General features: G+C 41.3%; 1 protein-coding gene and 1 long non-coding RNA gene across 10 annotated transcripts in view; one reads left to right on the top strand and one right to left on the bottom strand.

Moving 5' to 3' along the window:
- Positions 1 to 530: 530 nt before the first annotated feature.
- LOC5577286 overlaps positions 531 to 20,552 on the bottom strand; it is a 71,069-nt gene continuing 51,047 nt past the window's right edge. For all 9 annotated transcript variants that reach the window (XM_021851031.1, XM_021851030.1, XM_021851026.1 and 6 more), the window contains 2 exons: positions 11,301 to 13,244; positions 531 to 3,642 (listed from right to left, as the gene is read on the bottom strand). In XM_021851031.1, the coding sequence (XP_021706723.1) occupies positions 1,421 to 3,642; positions 11,301 to 13,244 (4,166 nt within the window). In that variant the 3' untranslated portion in view covers positions 531 to 1,420. The remainder of the gene's footprint in view (positions 3,643 to 11,300; positions 13,245 to 20,552) is intronic.
- On the top strand, positions 13,999 to 14,610 carry LOC110678320. Its single transcript, XR_002501497.1, has 2 exons — positions 13,999 to 14,152; positions 14,223 to 14,610. It is a non-coding gene; the product is annotated as an uncharacterized LOC110678320 (long non-coding RNA).

The raw sequence follows: 20,552 nt of genomic DNA, 5'->3' as shown, positions 1-20,552 counted from the left end.
ATTTAGAGCTTAAAGATTTTCATTCGAAATTATTTTCCCAGTGATCATCTCAAATTCCCGGTTTTCCCGTCTTTTTCCCGATGGATTCAAATTCCCGTCTTTTTCCCGCTTTTCCCGTTTTTCCCGGTTCGGTGGCCACCCTGAAGCAATTATGTGACGGCATTCGTTGTTTGGTGCGTAGTGAGCGAATATACAGTAAACGCATACTTCTTGTTAGTAAGTGTAGCAAGCAGAATGGAGAAAAATTTGCTCGTTGACGATTTGGCATTTAAGTTGGCCGTGCATTCTTTCGTCGATGACGAGACGACGACCTGCCGAGTTATTATACTGGATGACGATGTTTTTTTTTATTTCGTCACCTATAACTCTTTTTAAAGCATTTTGTTCCATCCACAACATTGAAAACAGTCGTGGGCGGGAGGGGTTAATGGTTAGAGAATTATTTTAGCAAGACCCAGTAAATTTGTCTGCTTCACGGTCCCAAGGATATTGTTCTTTCGCTCCACTTCATGGGTAAAAACAGCTTCCACTTATTTCATGATTTTCATTTTTTCTTTGAACATCGTCTCAGTTTTATTACACTTTATTGATAAGATTTGTTGGTTGTATTTTTGTTTCTGCTTTATCTTCACATGTCCAAGTGTTTATCTTCTCTGTAGTCGTTTCTTTTTCTTCTTTTTTGTAGGGTTATAATTTAAAATGATTTGCCGTCCACAGGCCGTCAATTGGCTGTGGCGCGATGATTCCTAAATTCCTAGACTTGGGCTTTCGCCTATTTTTCCTTGCTCTCTCTCTATCTTTTTCATCATGATACAATCCTATACAGTTGGTATTTCAATACATCTACACTATTACTAGCTGATCCAGATTTCTAGTTTCTTCCATTTCGTGGTGTGTAAATTAGCTACGGGGGGCATTGTTTTGCAACTTTGTCTCGTTGGGATTTTTTGGGGAGAGTGGGTTCGCGCGTAATGTACAAATTAAAGATGCCTTTTCCGTTGCATTCCTTGTAACTGCTAAGGGAACTATTGAGGGGGGAGGGGGCATTTTGGGAAAAGGGGTTCTACATTTGAACTACTGCCTAAAATTTGTTAAATAGCATTCTTGTACCGGGGGTATTCAATCAATTGACACAGTAAACGTAATAGTAGTACAAAACTAAATAATAAAAGAACGGGCGAAAAGAAGGTCGGGTTGTGGTCAGTCTCCCACTTGGGTGGCTCCCAAAGCATCAAGCGCCATTTATCAACAGCAACAACTCAAAGTGAACGGAAATGCACTGCTCTGCTGGGGGGAGCCACCGACTAGTGGTTACACATACTTCTCTTCACGAATACCATCATCATCTTCAGTAGGCGGATGATGCGCACAACGACACATACCGTTTAATAGATTAATGCTCCGTAGAAGGACTTACCTCCTATCGTTCCCTGTACCACCGTCCTCGCGGTTTCCGAAGTTTTCGCGGAGAGAACTTGATGGGACCCGGCGTTGGTGGTCGGTCCTTGATGGACTTTCGTGGAGGCGTCGGAGTGTCACGACTCAGATCATCACATTCCAACGACGAGCTGATCGAGTTCAATTCGTCTGAACAGCTGGGCGACGGAGACGCGGTGTTGGAAGCTCCAGAAGAAGCGACCACTCCGTTGAGTTTGTGCTTCTTTTTCCGCTTCTTTTTGTGCGGCTTGCCGGACGAGTTGACCATAGCGCTCGTGAATATCGACCGTTTGTACGTTTTCTTGATGGGCGTCCGCGAGGATGACCGAGTTCGCATGATGGTGGTAGTGGCGCAGTTGAGCTTCTCGATGCAAACGACCGGATTACGGGAGATGAGATGGCGAGTGGTGTTCTGACGTGCCCTGGAAGCTGGTCGTGGCGGTCGGGCTTGCTCGGAAGGTTCGTCCGTTGAAGCGGACTGCAGTTGCGGAGTGGCACTGTTCCGCTGAGATCCGGTACCAATGGCTAGGGGGTCATCGTTGCACTGCATGTTAATTAGCGTGGACGAGGTCGTATCACAGTCATCGCTCACGAAGATACTCCGGGAGCTGATCGAGTCGCACTCCTTATCATCGTCCTCGGGTGCTACCGGTGCTGGGCAGGGAGGATTATTGTGGGAGGATTTGCTGCCTTTGGCGGATGTGTGGTTTTGTACGGGAGGATGGTCCTCGGTGGAATGACCGACGATTGAAGTGCTGGACGACGCAGAAGGAACGTTGTAATCCACTCGAGTCATAGTGGTGGTTGTCTTGGTCACATATTTGCTGCTAGGTAAGATTCGAGTGGCACCATCCAGACGACTCGCACTCCGTACTTCTTCCACTTTATTCGGGATAGGCGTTTTGCTACGATCGGCTTTCTTTTCCACGTCTTGCCCAATCTCCTCCTCGTCATCCGTTAGGAGCGTGTCCATCTTTCCATTGGTTTCATCGTCATCCAGCATGGTCATCGTATCCTCGAACTCTTCGTCGTCGTCCTCTTCTCCCTCCTCATCTTCCTGCTTCACCAATGACGTATCCGCCGTCAGGCCACTTATTTGCGATTCTTCCGTCGAAGATTTCCTCGAACCTTCCGCATCACCCTCCGTTTTCACCTCACTATCCCCATTATCTTTCTTCACCAACAGTTGTTGCTGCTTCCTAGTCACAATTCGCTTCTTGACATTGGGCCATCCCGTACGGTTGATCCGCTTCCGGAAGAGCACCGTTCTTCCTGTCCAGTCCAAATTTCCTCCACCGTCAAACGATTTGATAGTCACCGAGCTCAATGGACGTGGTTTTCGATCGTACTGGACAATCTTCCTCATTGCTCCCTCACGTCGACTGACCTGCTTCAAACTGAGCGGCGCTTCCTTATCACAGGCTCGTACTATCTCGGTCAAGTTCTTCCTCAACGGTTGCTCCATTCTAGCGATGATCGGCACCGACTTTTTATCCATTTCGAAGAATGCTTCATCCTCCTCGGCGCCTTCACTCATCTCGTTCAGGAACACGTCCAACTCTTGGCACATGACTTTGTAGTTCACGAAGTTGTCTTCCAGCACCGGAGGATCGAACTTGATCTTCTTGGCACAGATATCTTCCTTTTCGGTGACGGGATCACTTCCGCACGAAGACCGGATTTCATCGCCTAGTGCTGAGTCCGCTTCCTGTTGGCTGTTATGGTGCGCCTGGATAGCTGCCTTCTTCGGACTGTAGGCCGACGGGGTGGGACTTGGCGGTGGCAGATTGGCGGTCACAATCGGAACACTGGAACTTCCGCTGCTGATCGTACGCCGCCGATTGTGCTGTGACTGCTGCTGAAGCAGACTGAGAATGGCCAGGGTCGAAGCGTGCTCCCGAGGGCTCTTCCGTGGACGATCGGAATCGACTAGGAGTTTCCGCTTCTTGAGGGGAAGAGCCAGTGGTTCCTTGTCGTCCGTTACGGACGCAGAGGCTGAATTGGCGGTAGCAGTTGCGGCAGTCGTCGCTTTGTGGCCACAATTACTACTTGTGCTGCTGCTACTACTACTGCTACTGGTGCTAGCGGCGGAGCTTGTAGGAACGGTTTTCTCCGGCGTTTTAGATTTTATCCGATAGTTGAGAATGCAGCAGTTTTGCTTCAGTGGGGGCAGAGTCCCCATCTCGTATGGCAGTTTCCGGTATGCTGGAATGGGTAGAAAAAGATAAGGATTGAATTAGTGCATTTGAAATTGTATGAGAATAGGGAGACAAAGTGATAGACAAGTTAGACGAATTGCTCAAGCATTCCCAGCCATCTTTTAAAGCATTTTGAAAGATTCCATGAAGGTTCATCAAACTTCCTGGATCAAGCACATTCAACTTCTTAGGGAAATCTCTTAAGTTTGTTGGTGCAAGTTCTTCCAACTATAAGATTCTTCCCAAGCTTCTTAGAAAAAGAATTTTTGAACATTCTTCTCAAGCTTCTTGGAAAAGACTTCTTGAGCTCTGTGGAAAAAGCTTCTCTGGCAAAACTTCTCAAGCTTCTCGAAAGAAGTTCCTGAAGCTTCTTGACGAAACCTCTCAAACTTCTCGGAAGCAGCTTCTCAAGCTTCTTGGAAAACTTCACGAGCTTCTTAAAAAAAGCTTCTCGAGCTTCTTGAGCTTGCTGGAAGAAGGTTTTAAAGCTTCTTGGAGGAAGTTTCATAAGCTTGAGGGAATAAGCTTCTCAAGCTTGTGGGAAGAAGCTTCCCGAGCTTCTTGGAATAAGCTTCTTGAGCTTCTTGGAAAAAGCTTCTCAAGCTTCTAATAAGAAGCTTTTCGAGCTTCTTATAAGAAGCTTTACGAGCTTCTTATAAAAAGCTTTACGAGCTTCTTATAAGAAGCTTTTCGAGCTTCTTATAAGAAGCTTTTCGAGCTTCTTATAAGAAGCTTCTCGAGCTTCATGAAAGAAGCTTCTCGAGCTTCTTGAAAGAAGCTTCTCGAGCTTCTTGAAAGAAGCTTCTCGAGCTTCTTGAAAGAAGCTTCTCGAGCTTCTTGAAAGAAGCTTCTCGAGCTTCTTGAAAGAAGACTCTCGAGCTTCTTGAAGAAGCTTCTCGAGCTTCTTGGAAGAAGCTTCTCGAGCTTCTTGGAAGAAGCTTCTCGAGCTTCTTGGAAGAAGCTTCTCGAGCTTCTTGGAAGAAGCTTCTCGAGCTTCTTGGAAGAAGCTTCTCGAGCTTCTTGGAAGAAGCTTCTCGAGCTTCTTGGAAGAAGCTTCTCGAGCTTCTTGAAAGAAGCTTCTCGAGCTTCTTGAAAGAAGACTCTCGAGCTTCTTGAAGAAGCTTCTCGAGCTTCTTGGAAGAAGCTTCTCGAGCTTCTTGGAAGAAGCTTCTCGAGCTTCTTGAAAGAAACTTCTCGATCTTCTTGGAAAAAGCTTCTTGAGCTTGTTGAAAGAAGATTTTAAAGCTTCTTGGAGGAAGCTTGTGGGAAGAAGCTTCTCAAACTTTATGGAAGAAGTTTTCCAAGCTTGGAAAAAACTTCTCAAGTTTCTTGAAAGAAGCTTCTCAAGCTTCCTGGGAGAAGCTTCCCGAACTTCTTGTGTTTCCTGGAAGAAGCTTCTTGAGCTTCTTGGAAAAAGCTTCGCAGGCTTTTTGGAAGAAGCTTCTCGAGCTTCTTGAAAGAAACTTCTCGAGTTTTTCGGAAAAAGCTTCTTGAGCTTGTTGAAAGAAGCTTTTAAAGCTTCTTAGAGGAAGCTTGTGGGAAGAACCTTCTCAAGCATTTTGGAAGAAGTTTCCCAAGCTTGGAAGAAACTTCTCGAGCTTTTTGGAAAAAGCTTCTTGAGCTTGTTGGAAGAAGCTTTTAAAGCTTCTTGGAGGAAGCTTCTCAAGCTTTTTGGAAGAAATTTCCCAAGCTTCTCAACCTTCCTGGGAGAAGCTTCCCGAGCTTCTTGGAATACGTTTCTTGTGTTTCCTGGAGAAGCTTCTTGAGCTTCTTGGAAAGGCTTTTTGGAGGAAACTTCTTAAGTTTGGAAGAAGTTTCCTAAGTTTGAAAAAAGCTTTTCAAGATTTTTTTTTTTTTCAATTTTCTCTATTAGTATCATTCCAAACATTACATTCATTATTCCTTATATCTAGGTGTTCTGTGTTATTAGACAACACTATCATCCTAATTTGGTAACACAAATCTTAGATTTTATTAACATTTTGTCAACAACATATTACATTTCATTTGCCGTAGCAGTTCAGATTTTTTACAGGTGAGTTGATTTCACCTGCTTATAAGAGAAAAAAAAAGTTTTTAATATACTTAACCTAACTCAACCTAAACATATAACGCATTAATCGTGGCAATAGAAGTTTGTAACGAGGAAGCTTCAGAATCATTTTCAAAATTTTATTTTGAATTCTCTGCAGAGCTTACTTCCCGATATTACAACAGCTAGTCCATATTGGTACAGCATACAACATGGCTGGCCTGAAAATTTGTTTGAATATCAAAAGCTTGTTCTTAAGACAAAGTTTTGATTTTGATATTAATAAGGGGATATAGGCATTTTACATATTTGTTACATTTGGCTTGAATGCCCTCAATGAGATTTTTGAAAGTTAAATTCTTATCTAGCATGAGCCCTAGATACTTAACTTCATCTGACCAATTTATTGGAACCCCTCTCATCGTGACAACATGTCTACTTGAAGGTTTCAAATAAAGAGCTTATGGTTTATGTGGAAATATTATTAGTTGAGTTTTGGAAGCATTAGGAGAAATCTTCCATTTTTGCAAGTATGAAGAAAAAATATCCAAACTTTTTTGCAATCGATTACAGATGACACGCAGACTTCGTCCTTTGGCGGAGAGGCATGTGTCATCCGCAAAAAAGGATTTTTGACATCCCTGAGGTAAGTAAGTCAGATGTGAAAATATTGTATAATATTGGTCCCAAAATGCTGCCTTCGGGAACACCAGCTCTTACAGGAAGTCTTTCAGATCTGGAGTGTACGATTTGACATTGATTTGACCTGAAGTGTACGATTTGACAGATAACTTTGAATTATTCTAACAATGTATGTTGGAAAATTAAAGTTTTTTAATTTTACAATCAAACCTTCATGCCAAACACTGTCGAATGCTTTTTCTATGTCTAGAAGAGCAAGACCAGTAGAATAGCCTTCAGATTTGTTGGAACGGATCAATTTGTTACACGTAAAAGTTGATGAGTGGTCGAATGTCCATGGCGGAATCCGAACTGTTCATTGGCAAAAATTGAATTTTCGTTGATGTGGGCCATCATTCTGTTCAAAATACAGCTAATGCTCGATAACTGGGTGCTATTTAACTGGGCTGCTTTTTAACTGGGTGCTCGCTAACTGGGCTGTAGCCCAGTTAAAAAACAGTTAAACGTCAAAAACTTTCACCATCCCGTAACTGACGAGGGGCGTGCAAATGCAAAATAAGGTTTCGGCATTATTTTTTTAATTGTAAATTTGTCTTTTTTCATTTAGATTTTAAATTCCTACGCCATATTTTCTGGCGAGCGACCCGTGCGATCCACCTCCTCTTTCGAAATCGTCGATATTTTTAACTTTTCCCACCAACGTAAGGGTTTTTTGTTTCCGTTTGCGGTTAGTGCCCGGTGGGATGTCCATTGCAGGAACGAAAACTGTTTAATTCACCTCAAAATTTACAAGACGGTACGATTAAAACGCGAATTCAATGACGGAATGACACGAACACGACGCGATTCCAAAACCGAATGACGCCAACCAAAACTTTGCATCTAAGTCCCCCTCGATTTTTATTTGAATGTGTGTGTGCGTTGGAATGGCAGTCCAGTTATCGAGCACTGCTCGCTAACTGGAAGGTTCTCTCAGCCCAGTTATCGAGCATAAGCTGTAACCTTTTCAAAAACTATAAGGGTACATCCCTATGGGGTTGTACGAACTGGTGACGTAGGACCACGATGGTTAATTTAACTGAATTTGATGTCGTTCTTGTTGCTCGTTTTGGCTTCATATTGTTTTCAGTGCTCGAAACTTTCGTGAATATTTATGCATATAACGATTTGCAACCAAGTATACGTTTAATCATGTCCCAAATATACATTATCTTTATCCGATGAATTCGTCATATTTATCTATGAAAATGTGAAATTTCACTTCAGGTTGTATGATCATTTTGAAATTATATTAGTAATCTCCTATGAAATATATGATAGCATTGGAAAGAAGTTATTCGAGGATTATAATGAAAGCTTCAGTCATCGCTTTGTTGATCTTATGGTTTGAGAGAAATATTATTCATTGCTTGGCAATGTGATAAATAAAGTCGGAAGTCTGTTAACTCTCTTACACACATTTGGTGGCACTGAAAAGAGCCAAAGGCTTTGTTAGCTCGGATGCTGTCATAGATGAATCGCACTACAGGATGTTATCAGTTGATTGCCATGGTTAAACGAAGAATCCCCAACGCAAGTGTAGAAATTTGTATAAGTTCTCTGCTTATAAGACGAACCAGTTCAATGTTTCGTGGTGTGGATGGCACACATCAGCAACAGGTATTAGATCACACGGCTGAAGTCGTAATCTGAAAACGTAGCTTAAGTTTGAAATCTTGAGCGACTTGCCTAACGGGCTTGATTCTTGACTGCACCACAGATGAGTTTATCACGAGCCGAAATATCATAAACTAGATGCTGAGGAGCTCTTACCAGCTCGAAAGCGAAAATGGAATGAAACCGAATCCGGCGAAGGAAGCATGCTTTAAACGCTTAGATTAGCAGATGATGCTCCTCCCATTCGTGCTCTTCTCTTCTTGTCGACCAATCTGGAAAATGGGTATGTGCCAATAATGAGTTGGACTTAGAATTGCTTGATAATTGCGAAAAATGATAATGCGTGAGAAATTGGTCGAACATGAATGAAAGGGTTGACAATTACTAAATATTCAATAGTTCGCTATTGATAATCAATAGTTTTCTTTAATATGAAGGTAAATTTCTGATCCATGGTGCCAAAATTATGAAAATTGTTCTATCAGAATTTCTTTTCAAAAGCATTCTAAACATGTCGCAATTTTGTTACATGTGATCATTTTCGTAATCGAAGTGTTCTCATAAAATATGGCAAATCAAAGACACTGTCGGAAATTCCACTCTAGTTTACAATCGTTGTGAAATGTTGATCACTCACCCCGAAGACACTGCAGCAGCGTCCACGAATAGTCTCAAATTGACGTGCCATCAATTATTCATAACAAATTAAATTTTGTATGAAGCTGCGAGATTGATTGAGAAATAGAAGATCTAATAAGGTCGGAAATATTATTCCTTCAACTCTTTTCCACAAATTTGATGGTCCTGACAAGGTCCGATGGCAGATAAATAGCACTGCGGGAAGTTATCACTTGATTGCCATGGTCAAACGGGAAATCCTCAACGCAAACAGCAACAGCAACGGGTAGTGGATCCCCGGGCACGTGTCGAAATCTGGAAACGATGCTCACTCTTGGAATCTCGAGCGATTCCGACGCTCGATTAGCAGCAACTCCTCGGATCAGCAACTCTGGGGGCTTCTGGTAATTGGCTCCTAACGGGCTTGCTTCTTGACCGCCGATGCTGAATTTATCACGGGTCGAAATCTGGGAGCGCAGATAAATTTGCGGCGGCGACGACGATGGCGTCATCGCCGCCGCAAATCAATCTTGCGTCTTCCTCTTCCAACGACACAAATTGGACTGTGACGCGGGTGCAAAAGCAAAGCGAGAATGACTCGCCCGACCGTGTTCACAGTCCGACCGCAAAAAGAAGACTGAGGGAAGAAGCAGGGACCCGTTTGCTTTTATAGTGGGAAGCGACACCGTCGAAAAGTGCTCGAACGTGATTGGTTGGATAAGAAAGGGGTCAACTTTTATCAAATTTTCAATAGTTTAACAACAAAATTTACTTATCGGATATATTACTAACGATGCGTAGATACATTTCTGATCGAATGATACTAAAATCGTAATAATTGGTTCATAAACAACTGAGTTATTAACGTTCAAAATCTCCCCTAATTTCGTTACATTGTCTCATACTTTTAAAGTGCACCCCAATATAGAAAACAAAGACGTAGTCCTACGTCAAAAGTTTACTGATGGAGGAAAGCAAACTGGTTGGACGGTAGCTAGAAGCTTCTGCAGGATTTTTGTCTGGTTTTAAAATTGGAACAACCTTAGCATTTTTCCATTTGTCAGGAAAATATGCTAATTGAAAACATTTGTTAAATATATCAACTAGGAATGATAAGCTACTTTCTGGAAGTTTCTTGATGAGGATGTAGAAAATTCCATCATCGCCAGGAGCTTTCATATTTTTGAATTTTTTAATAATAGTTCTCACTTCTTCCAAATCAGTCTCCCAGGCATTTTCGAAAACGTTCTCTTGATTGAGAATATTTTCGAACTCCTGAGTAACTTGATTTTCAATTGGACTAGTAAGTTCTAAATTAAAATTGTGCGCACTTTCAAACTGCATAGCAAGTATTTGAGCTTTTTCGCAATTAGTTAGTAATAATTTGTTTTCCTTTTTCGATGCCGATGGCTTTTGAGGTTTTTTCAAGATTTTAGATAATTTCCAAAAGGGCTTAGAGCCAGGGTCCAATTGAGAAATCTTATTTTCAAAATTTTTGTTTCTTAATTGTGCAAAACGTTTCTTGATTTCTTTCTACAAATCCTGCCATATAATTTTCATAGCAGGATCGCGAGTGCAATGAAATTGCCTTCTCCTCACGCTTTTAAGACGGATCAAGGGTTTAAGATCATCGTCTATAATCACGGATTCAAATTTTACTTCACATTTTGGAATTGCAATGCTCCTGGCTTCAACAATGGAATTTGTTAAAGTTTCAAGAGCATTGTCAATATCAAGTTTAGTTTCTAAAGAAATGTTAACATCAAGATAAGAATCAACATACGTTTCATATATATTCCAGTCGGCTCGTAAATAATTGAAAGTGGAGCTGATAGGATTGAGAATCGCTTCATGAGATGTTTGAAATGTAACAGGGACATGATCAGAATGAAAATCAGAATGAGTAATTAATTGGCTACAAAGATGACTAGAGTCGGTTAAGACCAAGTCAATCGTAGATGGATTTCTAGAAGAGGAAAAACATGTAGGGCTATCAGGGTATTGAATTGAGAAATATCTTGAAGAGCACTCATCAAATAAAATTCTACCGTCGGAATTACTTTGAGAATTATTTCATGAGCGATGTTTGGCTTTTCAAGATTCTTGAAAGATGCTTCTCAAGCTTCCTAGAAGAAGCTTTTCGAGCATCTTGTGAAAAGCTTCGCAAACTTCATGGAAAAAGCTTCTCAAACTGCTTGGAAAACAAGCTTTTTGGAAAAAGCTTCTGGAGCTTTTTGGAAGAAGTTTCTAGCGCTTCTTGGAAAAAACTTTTCGAGCTTCTTGGAAGAAGCTTCTTGAACTTCTTGGACGAAGCTTCTCTAACTTCTTGGAAGAAGCTTTTCAAGCATCTCGAGCTTCTTTAAGAATCTTCTCAAGCTTCTTGGAAGAAGCTTCTCAAGCTTCTTGGAAGAAGCTTCTCCAGCTTCTTGGAAGAAGCTTCTCAAGCTTCTTGAAAGAAGCTTTTGAAATAAGCATCTTGAAGAAGCTTCTCAAGTTTCTTGGAAGTAGCTTCCCGAGCTTCTTGGAAGAAGGTTCTCGAGTTTTTTGGGAGAAGCTTCTTAAGTTTATTGGAAGATGTTTTCCAAGCTTTTTGGAAAAAGCTTTCCAAGCTTTTTGGAAAAAGCTTTCCAATCTTCGTACAACAAACTCTTCAAGCTTCTTGGAAGGAGTCCCACAAAATATCAAACCATTCAAATAAATCCACGAACAAAACTTACCGGTGTTTCCGAAGTATTCGTACACCTGCTCCGAGCAGTCGTCCTGGCGCTGGAACGTCTCGTACCACGGCTCCAGCGAGGGAACCCGCTCGAACGCGAACCGATACGGTTCAATTTCCTTACAGTTCTTCCTAAAATTACTCCATCGGAACACCCCCATCCCATCCTCCTTGCCCTTGACGTAGTTGATGATGTTTTTGCCGCAGTTCAGCAGTTGCTCCTGGCGTTGGTAGGGCGAACTGGGCGATGACCGCGTTGCCAGCAGAATGTCGTGTTCCTGCTGCTTCTGGCTGGTCATCGTGGCCGGGGCCGGCGTTTTCGAACGGCACCGCTTGTTGCCACGTCTCTGCGGCGGTTTCGCACCGTCGCCTTCGTTGTCATCATCCTCTACTGGGCTTGGCTGGATGGGGGCTTCCGGAAATCGCAACCTGGATCCCGGGTCAGGAAATTTGTAATACTCGGCATTGTCCTGGAGGAGCGCTGCCGGTCCGCGGGTTCCTGCACGACGTGATCGTGAAGTCGCTTCGCTATCGGAGTCCTTAGCTGCCTTTTTGCTGGGTGAATCCGGTGGAGGCAATTTTATCGACGAGGTTCGCTTCCTGCCTCCCGAAGGTGTGCCACTCGATTTCCGCATGCTTATGGAATTTCGGTGGTCTCCTTCGCTGCTCGGGAGGTCCTGGCTCAAATCACCCGGACACATTTCCGATGTTGTCTGACGGTCTTCGTCCGTCTCTTCATCGGAACTGTCGTCTTTCCTTGGGAACATGAAGTTCTCAGCTTCGTCGTTCAGTAAACTGAGCTCCGACTGTCGTACTCGACGAATCTTGACGATAAGTCCGTTTTTGTTGGACTTGCTAGGGCTTCCGCCATCCCTGGAGCCCTTCGTTGGAGAAGCGACTTTCTTGTTTTTCGGTTTGGGATCTTCAATAACCTTGTAGAGTAGAGGAGATTTGACCGGAGGGCGAGCCTGGGGTGATGGAGCTCGCCATTGGATTCCCCGGATTTTCACGTCCAGAGGCCGCTTTGGCGATCCCGGTTTCTTCTTTTTGGCTGCGTTTTCGCTGGCTTCTTTTGCCGTTTTCTCCAGAATACTCTGCATGATTTCCTCTTGGGATGCAATTTCGTCTTCCCGTGGTTCGGAGTAGTTGACCCGTTTGGCCGACTCCCGCCGAACTCTGGGTTTCCGCATCGGGCCTAGAGTCTCATCCAGCAAGCTGGTAAAATCTTCGTTGAGATTTGCCCGCTTCGGGTTCTGTCGCAGGCCCAAACTGATCCGCTTGGTGTTCTTCGGATCCAGACCTTCACATTCGAGCATTTCGACTGACGGGTGATGGACCGCGTTTGGTTTCAGGGTGGATCCCTTCAGTCCCATTCTATCCGCTGCGCTGCGTTTCGATTGGCGTTCTTTCTCTTTGTCGCTGGGGCCGTTCTTGATAGGTTCGTTGTTGAGCACTTTCATTTCCTCTGCGCTGGGTGCTTCCGGGACGACCCCGGTGGTGCCAGACGTAATGGAGACTGCCACGCTGCCGCCACCGAGGATCACTTGCTGCTGGAGCTGCCGGGCCGCTTTCACTTTCTGATGATTGTGATGGTTGAGTGTGTTGTGAGGATGATGATAGATCGCTGAGCGTCGTCCAAACATTTGCGCTTCGGACGCGTCCTTGGAGTTGGATGGTTCCGGCGGCGGCGGATGAACGTCGAAAACGGCGGTGCTGATTGCTGGAGGAGGTTCCTCTTCCTTGTCCTGCTCCGACAGTGGTAACTGATCGTCCGCCGGTTTGGGGCTGGGCGCTGGCGAAGCAGGAAATACGATCGACGCTAGTGCTAGTGCTGCCGCTCGGCGTCTTTGCTTTCGGCCCTCGTAGGTGCGTTTGGCAGGTGGAGATCTGGTAGATGATCCGGCTGAATCGGCGGGATCTTGCGATGCTAGAAGATGGTTCTTGTCTAGAGGGGTGGAGAAAGAAGAATATCAGAATTAAGTTTTAGGAAATATAAGACGGGTGTACCCCGTTTGACATAATTGAAATATTTTTACAGCTACAGCTAAAGCTCCACGACCAAAAACACTGCAAATGGCGATAAGAAGTATGGCTTGTTAATATCTGATAATAGAAAGTATCGTCGTGAGTAGTTTATGGGGTGTTCATTCATTTGCCTCATGAAAAAAAAAATATTAAGTTCAATATTTTCATAATTATGCCAAACGACTGTATGGCACACGACATCATGCCATATGACATACACTGAAATAAATCAATGAGACTATTTTATTGGATATTTCGTATAAGATCGACTCCGTGCTGAACTTGTATGTATTATATGTGTAACTGTTTAGGTTCACCTGCGATCAAATAAAAATAACAAAAAGTAGAGCCATTTTGGATCATATGCGTATACCATATGTTCAGCACTAGCTTTGCATATAACTTTGATAGATCCACCTCTGTGGTGCTTACTATATGCATGTTCGTCATATCGATAGTATGATTTCAGCACAACAGCAGTGGAAGTAAATTTACAAAATGGTGAAAAAACAAAAGTTCCGAACTTGGCATTTCTGTGCTTTGACTTTATCATGGTAAGAAAATCTGTATAATAAAATTTAATCGAATAAGAAGTTTTTTTTTTTTTTTTTTTTTAAATCTTTATTAGAGTGTATTTTAACGCACGAGGGCTAGTTCTACACTTGAATAAGAAGTGTTTATTGATAAAATCTATATTTTTTCAGCTTGCCATCTAAAGATGATACTGTTTGCTACTATAAATGGTTCTCTTGAGCGGCTTTTACATTGAGAGAAGGTGAAAATCATAAGTTCCGGATTAAGGCCTGCTTGTTCAGCGATTTGAATCTGGTAAATAAAACAGTTCATTCAAAATTTATATAAATGAAGATTGAAATTAATAAAATCTACATATTTTCAGCAGAAAGATGATGGATTGCTACGCATGAAAACGGTATCTTGGAAAAATCGTCCAGGAATTCAGCATTTAGATTTCCTTCTGGACCCAACTACAACATAATGAAGTGACCAATGCGAGCTGTCAATGATCAAGTATTATATATTTATTACGAAATATGCGTACAAAGTTTATGAAAATAAAATTTGAATAAACAGATTTTTGAAGAATCAATTTATCATAATTATTAATAAGACTCCACATAACTCATATAACCAGTACAAATCGTACGCATATGAGCTTCATATATATTTAATAACTTTTTTCCGACAAGCAAAATCATTTTGTATAGAAAATGCTTATGAAATTATCGTCACTATCCGTACATAAAAACTGAATGTTTTCAATATAACTATTATATGACAAAAAGAGACGCATATCATTTGCATCGCATATACTTTATGTCAGCGATTTACACTCCATATTAAAACCTATAAGAAATTCTAATAGTGCAAAATTATATGCTTCACATATAACCATGAATGAGGAAGTTGGCTCAGTGTAAGTTTGGGTTCACCCCCTAAAAACATACAAAAGTGTTCAGTCCATATCTCTGGGATTACACGTCCAATCGAAACTCTCTAAGCCGCATTCGAAAGGCAATAAATTATTCTTACTTTGTATGTATTTTTCCAAAACATTTTTTGAATTTTGTATGCTAAATTTTTACTTAAAGTTATGACATTTACAAAAAACATACTGAAAAACATAGCTAATTTCTTCAGCATTGGATCGATCAAAATTTTAAAACAAGGTGTCGTTAGAATCGTAATCTTATATTTTTTGAAGGGCGCTCACGAAATTTTTGCGGAAAAATCTAAATACTATTCAAAATCAATGAACCAGTCATTCAAGTAATCGTGCAAAAGTTTGGGTTCACCCCTCGGTATGGTGTATAGTGCAAAAGTTTGCACGATATACGAATGCGAAAGGGCAACTTTGGCAAGAAAACTCTCGATTAATAATAGTGGAAGTGCTCATTGAACACTAAGCTGAGAAACAGGCTCTAACCCAGTGGATACATAATGCCCCAAAGAAGAAAAAGAATATTTCTAGAGGTTAAAAAACACTTTCAAGAAGCTTGAAAGGCTTCTTTAAGGAGGCCCTAAAATCTTTTTTTAAGAGACATGAAAGACTTTTAAGTCCTCCTACAAGAGGCTTCCAAAATGCTTGAGATGAACCTTTATTCAAAAGAGAGATCTTGGTGCTCTTCAAGAGGCTTTAAAGACCTTATCTAATTCTATAAACTTGAAAGACCTCTTTCAGAAAAATTGAAACACCTCTTTCTAGAAAGTTGAAAGATCATTATGCACGGAATTCCAAGAAGCTGAAAAAACATCTTTTGAGAAGCTTGAACAACTTCTTTCATAAGGCTTGAAATCCATCTTTCAAGATGCTTCTTTGAAAAGACTTGGAAGTCTTCTTTTAAGAACCTTGATTTTTTTTGGAAAGTCAAGGGCCTTTTTCAAGAGCCTTGAAAAATCTCTTTGAAGAGCCTTGAAAGACCTCTTTGAAGAGCCCTGAAATACTTCTTTCAAGAGCCTTGAAAGATTTATTTCAAAAGCCTTTAAATACAGTGAAACCTCCATGAGTCGATATTGAAGGGACCATCGACTCATGGAAATAACGAGTCATGGAACAGCAATCCTTTGAAAAGCTGTTTGAAGGGACCATCATAGTAACCATGAAATTTTGTTTCCAGTATGGTTCCATGAGTCGATATTGAGTCATGGAACATTGACTCATGGAGGGATCACTGTACTTCTTTCAAGAGCTTTGAAAGACCTCTTTCAAAAGCCTTGAAAGACCTCTTTCAAAAGTTGAAAAACTAACACTTTTGAGAAGCTTTCAAGAACTTCTTTCAAAAGAATCTATTTCAAAAACCTTGAAAGACCTCTTTCAAGGGACTTGAAAGACCTCTTTCAAGAAGCATAACACTTTTGAGAAGCTTGCAGAACTTCTTTCATAAGGCTTGAAACCCATATTTCAAGATGCTTCTTTGAAAAGACTTGAAAGTCTTCCTTTAAGAACCTTAAATTTTTTTTGAAGCCTTAAAAGTCAAGAACCTCTTTAAAAATCCTTGGAAAACCTCTTTCAAGAGCCTTGAAAAACAGGTTTTAAAAGACCTCATTTACCAGTTTTAAAAGACCATTTTAAAGAGCCTTGAAAGACATCTCTCAAGATCCTCGAAGGACCTCTTTCAAGAGCCCCGGAAGACCAATTTCAAGAACCTTGAAAGACCTCTTTCAAGAGCCTTGAATGAGCTCTTTCAAGAGCCTTAAAAGACCTCTTTCAAGGGCCTTAAAAGATCTCTTTCAAGAGCCTTGAAAGACTTGAAGCCTTGAAATATTTCTTTCAAGAGCCTTGAAAGACGTCTTTCAAGAGCCTAGAAAGACGTCTTTCTAGAGCCTTGAAATACTTTTTTCAAGAGCCTTGAAAGACGTCTTTCAAGAGCCTTGAAAGACCACTTCTAAGAGTCTTGAAAGAGTCTTTTTCAAGAGCCTTAAAAGATCTCTTTCAAGAGCCTTGAAAGACCTCTTTCAAAAGCCTTGAATGACCTTTTTCAAAAGCCTTGAACGACCTCTTTCAAAAGCCTTGAAAGACTTCTTTCGAGACTTGAAAGACCTCTTTCAAGAGCCTTGAAAGACCTTTTTCAAGAGCCTTGAAAGACCTCTTTCAAGAGCCTTGAAAGACCTCTTTCAAGAGCCTTGAAAGACCTCTTTCATGAGACTTAAAAGACCTCTTTAAAGAGTCTTAAAAGATCTCTTTCAAGAGCCTTGAAAGACCTCTTTGAAAAGCCTTGAATGACCTCTTTCCAAAGCCTTGAGATACTTCTTTCAAGAGCTTTGAAAGACCTCTTTCAAAAGCCTTGAAAGACTTCTTTCAAGAGACTTGAAAGACCTCTTTCAAGAGACTTGAAAGACCTCTTTCAAGAGACTTGAAAGACCTCTTTCAAGAGACTTGAAAGACCTCTTTCAAGAGCCTTGAAAGACCTCTTCCAAGAGTTTTGAAAGACCTCTTTCGAGAGCCTTGAAAGACCTCTTTCAAAAGCCTTGAAAGACCTCTTTCAAAAGCCTTGAAAGACCTCTTTCAAAAGCCTTGAAAGACCTCTTTCAAAAGCCTTGAAAGACCTCTTTTGAGAAGCTTGAGGAACTTCTTTCAAAAGGCTTGAAACCCATATTTCAAGATGCTTCTTTGAAAAGACTTGGAAGACTTCTTTTAGGAACTTTGATTTTTTTTGAAGCCTTGAAAGTCAAGGACCTCTTTAAAGAGCCTTGGAAAACCTCTTTCAAGAGCCTTGAAAAACAAGTTTTAAAAGACCTCATTTAACAGTTTTAAAAGACAATTTTAAAGAGCCTTGAAAGACATCTCTCAAGAGTCTCGAAGGCAGGGTTGGGAAAAAAATCTGAAATTCATTCTACAGTAGCCAAACAAAGCCGATCGCAACCAGCGAAGCCAGTGAAACTCACGCCTATCGCTGCTGTAGGCAAAGAGCCTTGAAAATTGCAAAACACCCGTTGCCCCTCCCCAAAATTACTGTAGAAAAATGTTCTATTTCCCGCATTTAGAGCCTTCAATGACACTAACGTTTTAGAAAATTCATGCACCCAACACAGGCTACTTAATGACATTCACGATTTTGAACTACTGTCCTGGGAAAACCACGTGATTTTCGCGAGATTCAAGCCTACTACTATTACCATTCCCAGCACTCGAAGGACCTCTTTCAATAGCCTCGAAAGACCAATTTCAAGAACCTTGAAAGACCTCTTTCAAGAGCCTTAAAAGATCTCCTTCTAGAGCCTTGAAAACCTCTTTCAAGAGCCTTGAAATACTTCTTTCAAGAGCCTTGAAAGTCGTCTTTCAAGATCCTAGAAAGACGTCTTTCAAGAGCCTAGAAAGACGTCTTTCAAGAGGCTAGAAAGACGTCTTTCAAGCGCCTTGAAAGACCTCTTCGAAGAGCCTTAAAAGATCTCTTTCAAAAGCCTTAAAAGACCTCTTTCAAGAGCCTTAAAATACTTCTTTCAAGAGCCATGAAAGACGTCTTCCAAGAGCCTTGAAAGACCGATTTCAAAAGCTTCGAAAGGCCTCTTTCAAGAGCCTTGAAAAACTTCTTTCAAGAGCAGTGGCAATTCCCTAACCTCAAATCTACCTGTTCCAAGATTACAAATTCTTGACTTTCAAAAACAAATATGCATCTTTCAAGTAGAGCTTTGTTAGAGAGGAAGATTCCAACCATTTACTTTGTGCTTCATAATTTAAATTTGCCAAATTAGCCAATTTTAGTTTCGTATAACAGGTAAAAAGTGAGGTTAATAAATACTCCTTTCAAGAGCCTTGAAAGACCTCTTTCAAGATTGAAGGCTCTTGAAAGACCTCTTTAAAGAGCCTTGAACGACCTCTTTCAAGAGCCTTGAAAGACCTCTTTCATGAGTCTCGAAAGGCCTCTTTCAAAAGCCTTGAAAGATCTCTTTCAAGAGCCTAGAAAGACCTCCTTCAAGAGCCTAGAAAGATCTCTTTCAAGAGCCTTGAAAGACCTCTTTCAAGAGCCTAGAAAGACCTCTTTCAAGAGCCTAGAAAGACCTCTTTCAAGAGCCTCGAAAGACCTCTTTCAAGAGCCTCGAAAGACCTCTTTCAAGAGTCTCGAAAGACCTCTTTCAAAAGCCTCGAAAGACCTCTTTCAAGAGGCTCGAAAGATAACTCTCAAGAGCCTCAAAAGACCTCTTACATGAGCCTCGAAAGATCTCTTTCGGGAGCCTTGGAAGACCTCTTTCAAGAGGCTTCATAGAACTCTTCAAAAAAGACAACACTTAAAATACCTCATCCAAGTAGAGGCAAAATTTGTTAGAAGACTTGAAATACCTTTATCAAGAGACTTGAAAAATCTCTACAAGAGAAATAGAATTGAAAGATATTTCTCACTTGATAGCCTATTTGAAGCTTAGCTTAGCTTAGCTTAGACTGACTACACATATCAATGGTTGCTATTCCGTGATTGACCGAAGTCAGTGAAAATGCACAAAGAATCAACTAGAAGTTCAGCTGGGATTGGCCATAATCTTCTTCAGTGTGCATAATTCAGTGCCTCTATTTATACAAGGTCAATAACGGCGCCGGCCACGTCCTTGCAGTCAGGTGGGATTGAGGGAAGGAATGTTAGTGTGTAACCTTTGCTATTTGGAGACCGTGTTTGCCTCTGCATCTCCACAAAGGTTACTGGGAGGGATGTTTGTTAATGGGGAGGATCGTTGGGTCAAAGGATTCACTTTGATAAGCGATTAGACCATGATAAACAATGATTTGTGAGATCGCATGCTTATACGTAAATATAATTGTTCATATAATTTCTATGTAGAGGAAAATTATGCCGACACTTGATGTGACGAACCATTCAAAGTTTGTTGAACAAATACCTAAATGTAACATTCCTACAGCTGTCAGTACGAAAGCATGTGTTATTATATTTTACTCATTTGAAAAGAAACAAAAGACTCAATTGGTTGGGACATCATAGAACACTCTTATTTTTATGCCGACACTTACAGTGGCGACCCATCCAAAGTTTGTTGAATAAAGTGAACCTTTCGCAAGTCTACACTTGTAGTGTCGAACCATTCAAAGTTTTTTTAATTACAAAAATAAAGGTATATAAGAGGTGTTCTGAAAAAAAAATGTTAAACATAAATAAATCATGAATCAGAGTTTGTGTCGACACTCACAGTGACGAACCATCCATAGTTTGTTGAAAAATCATATTTACATTCCACCATTGTGCAGTCATACATATTTTATAGATTAGAAATAGTAGCATGAAACGAGCTCACCAATTGATCCGTTATCCTTGACTGAGCAGCCACAATCCACTTTCAGCTTCACTCGATTGCTCGGCTAGCACTCAGGAAAAAAAAATAGGCGCGCGACCCGAAAATAAACACGGACGACAGCTCGGGCTTTCTTGACGCACTGCCCAGGAGCAAGGGTCAAGGTCGTCGAAAGATCAAAAAGAACGAACCGATCGCGGCACTTTTTAACTTACTCCAACCGAACTCCCCGATCACGCCACTTTTCTTCTCACTTGATAGCCTATTTGAAGAGGCTTAAAAGAGCTTTCTCGAGTGGTTTGAAAGATCACTTTTATGTACTCGAGAAATCTCTTCCAGAAGCTATGACGATCGCTCTAGTATATCGTTTTTTTTTACCGTATCAATTCGGAATTCTGCTTGATTGCATGGACGCAAAATGTTTATTACAGGACTTTCAACAAACTTACAGGACCTTCTTGAGTACCCTCGA

Source organism: Aedes aegypti, chromosome 3 (assembly GCF_002204515.2).
Source record: "Aedes aegypti strain LVP_AGWG chromosome 3, AaegL5.0 Primary Assembly, whole genome shotgun sequence".
Taxonomy (NCBI): domain Eukaryota; kingdom Metazoa; phylum Arthropoda; class Insecta; order Diptera; family Culicidae; genus Aedes; species Aedes aegypti.
This window is presented reverse-complemented; position numbering and strand designations above follow the sequence as displayed.